A 9,271-nucleotide genomic window follows, 5' to 3' on the forward strand; every position below is an offset into this window, starting at 1 on the left:
TCCCGAATACATGAGAGAACAAGAGTCGGACAGAGTTTGCGTTAAAAAAAGTCATCCAAAAATGAAAGTTTGATGAAAATGTACTCACCCTCAGGCCATCCAAGATGTAGATGAGTTTGTTTCTTCATCAGAACAGATTTGGAGAAATGTAGCATTGCATCACTTACTCCCCAATGCAGTAAATGGGTGCCGTCAGAATGCGAGTCCAAACAGTTGATAAAAACAACAATTCACAAGTAATCCACACTCCAGTCCATCAATTAATGTCTTCTGAAGTGAAAAGCTGCATGTTTTTAACTTCAAACCGTTGCTTCCAACTAAAATACGAGTCCTCTATGCATAGTATTGCTTTCTTTAGTGAAAAAGTCATCTTGTCTGAATCAGGAGAGAAATATGCACAGATCAAAAACTGTTTACAAGCCAAAACAGTTATAAACAATGTCAGTGGATTTTAATGTGAGAGGACAACAGAGGATGGACTTTCTCACTGGATGAAGAGTTATGAATTATGGACTGATATTGGCCAGACAAAACAATTTAAAATTAAAACCGCTTAATGATGGCTTTGTTTCATGCAAACACGCAGCTTTTCACTTCACAAGATGTTAATTGATTTGAGTCAATTAACATTGTGCGAGTTGTGGATTACTTGAGGATTGTTGTTTTTTATCAGCTGTTTGGACTCTTATTCTGACGGCACCCATTGACTGCAGAGGATCCATTGATGAGCAAGTGATGTAATGCTAAACTTCTTCAAATTTGTTCAGATGAAGAAACAAACTCATCTACATCTTGTAATGCCTTAGTACATATCTTAGTACATATCTGCAATCTCGATGCATTAAGAAAGAAGATCTTTAGCGTACATCATAGCAGCAGGTTACATCTCTCAAAGATCCCTCTCTTATTTAATACAGATAAAAAAAGATGCAACTTTTCACCAGTGACACTGAGGTGGCAGGTAGATGAAGTACAAACAGAATGTGGACTGTGGTAACCACAAAAAAAAAAAGAAAAAAAAAAAAAAGGAGCTCAGTATTTTTATGGAAACTAAATAACACTTTACAATAAGGTTCCATTAGCTAATGTAAGTTAATGTATTAACTAACATGAATGAACAATGAACAGTAAATGTATTATAGTATTTACTCATCTTTGTTAATGTTAGTTAATGAAAATCCAGTCGTTCATGTTAATTCACAGTGCAATACCTAATGTTAACAAGCACAACTATTGATTTTAATAATGCATTAGCAAATGTTGAAATTAATGTTAAGTTTAATAAATGCTGTAGAAGCATTGTTCATTCTTAGTTCATGTTAACGAAAGTAGTTAAAAAATGTTAACTAATGAACCTTATTGTGAAGTGTTACTGATTAATTTTTATAAATAGAAAGCTTAAAAGAACAGCATTTATTTGAAAAAGAAATCTTTTGTAACATTATAAATGGTGTTTAGTCATCTTTACCGAATAAAACTATGAATTTCTATAAAAAAATGTTACTGACCCCAAACGGTAGTGAAGCCTATGTTTCACATCAAGGCACCAGTTCAATCAACTTCCTCGACATAAAAATCTGTTTGTACCATCATTCTTTAAAGACCACAGAACAACATCCTAAATCTGTTCATCAAATGCTAAAGCTTACAGCTTCATTCATTGTAAAACATTAGCTCAACAAAATCTACCTAACACCAATGTGTGAAATAAATGACAGCCAATGCTATAAAATCCCGACAGGTGTTAGAGCCAGCATGAGGCTGGGAAATGAGACGGAGAAGATCTACTGACACCTCTAAAACAGATTCATTTGTTCCAGGGCTTGGTTTTGGTCTCTCATTAATCCGCTGTGCAACATACCACACAAACCCCTTACAATTTTTGGTTTGCTCTTTGGTTAGTGGCCAAAGTCACGTTCACATTATCTAAGATGAACAGGAACATCACACTAAAGGAACAGAGCAAATCTTAACATGTTCAGGGAACGAAGCAGGCTTACAATGTTTCAAATGGCATTCATGGCATCTCATGTCACAAAACGACACCAAACATGCTGTCAGTAGTACAAGGTGTTCTGCATTCAGAGTTTTAGCTCGTTAACTGTAATAACAGAGTTATCACATTGGCTCATTGTTTAAAACTGCCATGAACTGATTTAAAGCTCAAGAGCCAGTAAAATAAAATTAATCTGCCAGTAATATAAACACATGAACAGATTTGAATGGCACAAATATAGTTCAGCATTCTAAAATTAGCAATTGGAGCTAAATAAAATTGATTGATTTTAAAGAAAGAGAGAAAAAGGGCAGAAGTCCTGAAGTTCAATTTGAAACCTGAAAAAACTGACAGTGATATAAATGGAGGTTTAAAAAAATGTTATGAGTAAACCACTAAATAAAGTAACAAACAGTACTGTACACAAACTGAAAATGAACACAGGACAGCACTATAATGTAAGTCACTGTGTATTTTAACAGCGTACTTTAAGAAAGTTTAGTCCGAGGCGTGATACTGGTTTGCGGTTGACAGAATTGAGTTGTCTTGGCTGCTTACACTAACTACCCTTGGCTGATGGTTGTTAAGTTCACTTATAGAGGGTGTGATAAAGTAAATATCCAAATGGTATGTTAGGCAAACTTGAAAGAACTTGAATCTTGTAAAAGTGAGGCATGTTTTTATCTGTCTGAGCATCAAGAACTATAAATCAAATACACAGCAGACAGTCAGGGAGGCAGATGCTCGACTGTAGTGAGTGAGGACTATAAAATATGAGTCTAATGTATTGCTCACAACAAAATGCCATTTTACTCGTTTTGCATCGTATGTAGCCACTTATTATTCGTTAGAATGAATCAAATAAGACAGTGTGGTGATAAGAAATAACAAAATGTATCTACACAATTGGCATGTGAGACAAAAAGGAGCCTTATTCAATCACAAGTTAAAAAGAAAAGACCCCCCCCCCCCCCAAAAAAAAAGGTGAAGTATGACGTTTTGCACCAGTTACATAATGAAAATGGATGTGAAGAGATATTGTGGAGATAATAGGCATCCAGGGCTCTCTCTTCACAATACTAAATGTATAAAAGTGCCCACAACAGTGGTACTGACACTGCAGGTTTAACTTATTACTGCTCTATTGTTGTATGAAACCCTACACTACACCTACAGCATAAACAATACACCTCCACACTATTTAACATTAACAAGAGCATAACGGCGGTAAGTGAATCTTCTTTAATTATACATTTCTGTATTGAAACACCATACGTTTTGGCTTTCGAGCCAGCTAAACACAAGAAGAGCTGTTTGACATTTTAACCACTGATCGAGTGTGTACATTAATGATATCAATATTTCACCAAGAAGTTGTTGTTTTTTTCACGTTCTTCCCAAGGCGGTACGGTCCTAAAGCAATTTTCATAACTTGCATGACTCCCGCACCATTTTTAGAAGTGCATCTACAAATATATTAATATAACTTAAACTTTCTTTTTAAAGGCACACCCTCTTCATTGTTGTTTGGGAAAACTCAAACAATAAAATAACGTTGTTTTTTAATTAAAAGCCAGATTTTGAGGAAAAAAAAAAAATGAAAAAGACTTGGCACAAAAGCAAAAAAAAAAAAAAGTAAAAATTTTTACTAAACATTCCTTAACTGAATAATATAGTTTACTGTGCTGCTACTCTAGCACTAATCTGTGATTATACTGTTGATATTATACCTGAAACCAAATGGATAATGTTACAGAAAGAGTGTAGAATGACAAACTGTGATTCTACGAAAAATATGGCAAAAAAAAAAAACAAGGAAGATCCTGGATCCTGAAAATACCCCACAGGTACACCTTGTACTAACAATATTCTCATAGACATACACAACATGGCTGCTAAACAACTGAACAAGATTAATCCAGAATTCATACAATCACTAAGGAATATTTCACTGAAGTATCAAGCCTTGATAGACTGGAGATGTTTTGTTCAGGGTTTCACCGCAGCATTCATTCAAACCCTATGAAAGCAAAACAAATGGGACTTTACTGAGAGAAGCTTCTTTTCCTCCGTTCAGGTTCTTTGCTATGAGGTAAAACCTGGCTGGAGTTGACGACAAGCTACAAATACTGTCCATTATGAGTATGTTGAGGTTGTATAATGAGGTATTGAAAGGATGTTTCACAAAGAGCCTTGCACTGGCAGATAAACCATTCCTCTTGAGTGAGTGACCTACTACCGGCCAAATGTGCAAAAACAGGTCAGGTAAAAGCGTGATATGACGAGCATCTCATCTGAGCTTTCACATTATTCATTATTGCAACATGCCTATATTACTCTGTAAATATGTTGAAAAACATGGAAATATATATATATAGATATATAAAAAATGTGATAAAACTCTTAGGAGGCCTTGATTACAGAGACCTCCTCCCCGATTATTTAATTCCCCGATTATAGGACTCCTTTCCCTTTGAAAAACTCCTTAAAAACTTTCTCTCGATCTTTGTCCTGTGTAGAACTTCCACAAAAATGGATGAGTAGAAAATGCGCAAGGCAGGTTATTTCTTGTCATTCTTTAAAAACAGCTGGGCTTAATCATGGAAAGAGTAACCCTTTATGCTTCCTTATTAGATAAGGCGGACAAACAACCAAATAAATAAATAAAAAATTTTCTCAATATCCCGAAGGGGTTTTGGATGCAGGGGTTTCTTCTGGACTACACTTGCCACATTCTTCGCTGGGGATTTTTGTTGACAAATCATCGGGGTAAGCTGCTCCGCAGGCTGCTTCTCCCTCGGAAGTATCCTCTTGCTCCCCTCTCTGGCCATCTGGTGCCTCTCCCAGCAAGTCAGTGTGGTTGTTAACTTCTGTGCCAGAGGTCATGTGCTTCTTGCGCAAATGCTGGTTGAGTGTGCCTTGGAAGGGAAAGCATTTGCCGCAGATCTGGCAGTGGAAGGGTTTGTTGTCCGTGTGGCCGCGGATGTGGTACTCCAGCTGGTCTTTGCGGGTGTACTTCTTGCCGCAGAACTTGCAGACGAAGGGTGTGATGCCCATGTGCAGACGCATGTGACGGTCCAGGCTGCCCTTTTGGTTGAAGGACTTGCTGCAGTAGATGCAGATGAGGCGCTCATTGTAGGGGTACCACTGTCCACGGAAACTACGCTCCCTTATGTCGTTCTCTAAGGTAGCTGTCGTCGCAGGTGAATCTCCTTCGTCAGCACCAGGCTTGAGCGGAGTTAGCAGATCGGCTGGAAGAGGCACGGGACGTTTCGGTCGGGCACGACCACCCCGGACACTGCTGAGCAAAGAACGAGATGGGCTAGAGGAACTCAGGCTGACGAAACAGGAGGAAGGTAATGCAGAGTAAGTGTATCCAGCAGAGGAAAGCACAGGCCCGTATGATCCCACGCTGACAGCCAACACCTGTTCACCATCCACCAGCTCTGTGTGGTAGCCGTCATCACCTGCCGACGAGCTATCGGAGTAGCTGGGCCGGTCCGTTTTCTCCAGCTTGATATGGACATCAGTCACCTGTCCATCCTTGCCGATGAGGTCCACTTGTTCGGACTCAACCTCCATGGACACCTCCTGCTCAGATATGCCGTCGCTGCTCCCTCGGTCTGACTGACCCTCCTCCGCCATTCCCTTACCTGAGCTCCGCCCTTCCGCGCAATGATTCTGACGAGAATAGTAGGGTGGCGAAATCTGGGTGGGGTTTACAAAGATTCCTCCATCTTTCACACCATTGCGTCCAGCCCTTGAGGTGGTGCAATCGTTATCTGGATCGATCCCAGCAGGCACAGGGACGCTGATCTTAGAGTGAATACCCTCAAGAATCTGTGTGCATTTGTCAATCACAGCCTGCATTTGGAGGAAGCTGGCAGCCGTGAGGAAGCTGATGACATCACGTAGGTGCAATGACATGCGGCCAGTGTAGCAAAAGGCGAGCAGCTGCTCAAACACCTCAGGGCTCTTGATTACAGAGATGGAGAGGCCACTCATTGTGCCTAGTGATGAATGATCTCGGAAGTACGGTGAACTGGCAGCCAAGACGGCCTTGTGGGCTCGGAATGGCTGGCCCTGAATGTGCACAATGATGTCACACAGCTTGCCCTGGAGACGGAGCTCATTGAGCTGGTTCAGGACGGTGTTGCTGAACTCAGGTACATCAAACTCTATGAGGCTACCACAGTCCTCCATGACTCACTGACGTCTCTCCTGGTTTGTAGAGAACCTGGAGAGAGAAAAAAAAGCGTAAGGAAACACATTTAAAAGTAGATTATATGTAAGCACAGATGGAAACGGACAATTTTTTTCCACATTTGTTGAAATCTACAGAATTCCACAAATTCTACAGTCTCAGAGAGGAAAAATTTTATGCAGTTTTAATCACGATCAAATTATGATAATGTGAGGTGTTGCACTGTGACATATGTATTGCATTGTGTATTGTGTGGGCCAATTATATGAAACTCAAGTAATCAGGGTTTCAATTTCAGCACAGTATAGTACGAATCTATGCTTTAACCCTATTAACAAACAAAAGATGACTTGGTACATTGACGTCAGCATGCTTACCGTCTAACCACACTTCTCCAGTCTTTTTCACATGAGAGTAAACATGTTGCTGTACTACATAAGGGATAATGCATGGCTAGCTGTGCATTTCATGATTTTAATGCACGACGTGGAGGCAAAGAAGTGGAGGTTGCCTCCACGGAGTGCATTAAAATCTTTTAATGCACAGCTAGCTGTGCATTATCCCGCTTATACCATGGTCATTTTCCAGCAATGATATGTAAAAGCTGTTAATGATGTTTGCAGCGCAATATTTGACCAGGAAGGGTTTAAAATGACGGTTACATTTGTCAGTTACAGCTCATTAAGAGTTAGCATTCTGCCTGCTTCAAATCAGACACAGAGATGAAATAGTGCAGGCTGCTTCTCCCTCGGAAGTATCCTCTTGCTCCCCTCTCTGGCCATCTGGTGCCTCTCCCAGCAAGTCAGTGTGATTGTTAACTTCTGTGCCAGAGGTCATGTGCTTCTTGCGCAAATGCTGGTTGAGTGTGCCTTGGAAGGGAAAGCATTTGCCGCAGATCTGGCAGTGGAAGGGTTTGTTGTCCGTGTGGCCGCGGATGTGGTACTCCAGCTGGTCTTTGCGGGTGTACTTCTTGCCGCAGAACTTGCAGACGAAGGGTGTGATGCCCATGTGCAGACGCATGTGACGGTCCAGGCTGCCCTTTTGGTTGAAGGACTTGCTGCAGTAGATGCAGATGAGGCGCTCATTGTAGGGGTACCACTGTCCACGGAAACTACGCTCCCTTATGTCGTTCTCTAAGGTAGCTGTCGTCGCAGGTGAATCTCCTTCGTCAGCACCAGGCTTGAGCGGAGTTAGCAGATCGGCTGGAAGAGGCACGGGACGTTTCGGTCGGGCACGACCACCCCGGACACTGCTGAGCAAAGAACGAGATGGGCTAGAGGAACTCAGGCTGACGAAACAGGAGGAAGGTAATGCAGAGTAAGTGTATCCAGCAGAGGAAAGCACAGGCCCGTATGATCCCACACTGACAGCCAACACCTGTTCACCATCCACCAGCTCTGTGTGGTAGCCATCATCACCTGCCGACGAGCTATCGGAGTAGCTGGGCCGGTCCGTTTTCTCCAGCTTGATATGGACATCAGTCACCTGTCCATCCTTGCCGATGAGGTCCACTTGTTCGGACTCAACCTCCATGGACACCTCCTGCTCAGATATGCCGTCGCTGCTCCCTCGGTCTGACTGACCCTCCTCCGCCATTCCCTTACCTGAGCTCCGCCCTTCCGCGCAATGATTCTGACGAGAATAGTAGGGTGGCGAAATCTGGGTGGGGTTTACAAAGATTCCTCCATCTTTCACACCATTGCGTCCAGCCCTTGAGGTGGTGCAATCGTTTTCTGGATCGGTCCCACCAGGCACAGGGATGCTGATCTTAGAGTGAATACCTTCAAGGATCTGTGTGCATTTGTCAATCACAGCCTGCATTTGGAGGAAGCTGGCAGCCGTGAGGAAGCTGATGACATCACGTAGGTGCAATGACATGCGGCCAGTGTAGCAGAAGGCGAGCAGCTGCTCAAACACCTCAGGGCTCTTGATTACAGAGATGGAGAGGCCACTCATTGTGCCTAGTGATGAATGATCTCGGAAGTACGGTGAACTGGCAGCCAAGACGGCCTTGTGGGCTCGGAATGGCTGGCCCTGAATGTGCACAATGATGTCACACAGCTTGCCCTGGAGACGGAGCTCATTGAGCTGGTTCAGGACGGTGTTGCTGAACTCAGGTACATCAAACTCTATGAGGCTACCACAGTCCTCCATGACTCACTGACGTCTCTCCTGGTTTGTAGAGAACCTGGAGAGAGAAAAAAAAGCGTAAGGAAACACATTTAAAAGTAGATTATATGTAAGCACAGATGGAAACGGACAATTTTTTTCCACATTTGTTGAAATCTACAGAATTCCACAAATTCTACAGTCTCAGAGAGGAAAAATTTTATGCAGTTTTAATCACGATCAAATTATGATAATGTGAGGTGTTGCACTGTGACATATGTATTGCATTGTGTATTGTGTGGGCCAATTATATGAAACTCAAGTAATCAGGGTTTCAATTTCAGCACAGTATAGTACGAATCTATGCTTTAACCCTATTAACAAACAAAAGATGACTTGGTACATTGACGTCAGCATGCTTACCGTCTAACCACACTTCTCCAGTCTTTTTCACATGAGAGTAAACATGTTGCTGTACTACATAAGGGATAATGCATGGCTAGCTGTGCATTTCATGATTTTAATGCACGACGTGGAGGCAAAGAAGTGGAGGTTGCCTCCACGGAGTGCATTAAAATCTTTTAATGCACAGCTAGCTGTGCATTATCCCGCTTATACCATGGTCATTTTCCAGCAATGATATGTAAAAGCTGTTAATGATGTTTGCAGCGCAATATTTGACCAGGAAGGGTTTAAAATGACGGTTACATTTGTCAGTTACAGCTCATTAAGAGTTAGCATTCTGCCTGCTTCAAATCAGACACAGAGATGAAATAGTGCAGTAAGATGACATTTATTTGAATCAATTAATTATAAGATTTATTTGAAGTAATTATGAGTTGTGTGTGTGAATTACCTGCGTCTGTGCATCTTTCTCCACAAACAATGAAGTTGTGAGTTTACTTACTTCAAAAACAATGATTTTTATAAAAAAAGCTATTTTATTAATAAAAGTCACAGGG

At 41.6% G+C, this 9,271-nt stretch overlaps 2 protein-coding genes across 2 annotated transcripts; both read right to left on the minus strand.

Annotated features, from left to right (window-relative positions):
• Positions 1 to 4,667: 4,667 nt before the first annotated feature.
• LOC107727329 (zinc finger and BTB domain-containing protein 34-like) lies at positions 4,668 to 6,229 on the minus strand. Its single transcript, XM_016537174.1, has one exon. It carries the CDS (start codon positions 6,197 to 6,199, stop codon positions 4,673 to 4,675), a length of 1,527 nt encoding a protein of 508 aa, XP_016392660.1. The 5' UTR covers positions 6,200 to 6,229; the 3' UTR covers positions 4,668 to 4,672.
• A 676-nt stretch (positions 6,230 to 6,905) lies between these two features.
• Positions 6,906 to 8,384, minus strand: LOC107727326 (zinc finger and BTB domain-containing protein 34-like). The gene has a single exon (XM_016537170.1). It carries the CDS (start codon positions 8,352 to 8,354, stop codon positions 6,906 to 6,908), a length of 1,449 nt encoding a protein of 482 aa, XP_016392656.1. The 5' UTR covers positions 8,355 to 8,384.
• Positions 8,385 to 9,271: the final 887 nt, after the last annotated feature.

The sequence above is a fragment of the Sinocyclocheilus rhinocerous genome, unplaced genomic scaffold, assembly GCF_001515625.1.
Source record: "Sinocyclocheilus rhinocerous isolate Xijiao unplaced genomic scaffold, SAMN03320098_v1.1 scaffold1298, whole genome shotgun sequence".
Taxonomy (NCBI): Eukaryota; Metazoa; Chordata; class Actinopteri; order Cypriniformes; family Cyprinidae; genus Sinocyclocheilus; species Sinocyclocheilus rhinocerous.

Excerpts from the sequence above, each read along its gene's own strand:
- LOC107727329 (XM_016537174.1), bottom strand. The coding sequence starts at position 6,199 with ATGGAGGACTGTGGTAGCCTCATAGAGTTTGATGTACCTGAGTTCAGC.
- LOC107727326 (XM_016537170.1), bottom strand. The coding sequence starts at position 8,354 with ATGGAGGACTGTGGTAGCCTCATAGAGTTTGATGTACCTGAGTTCAGC.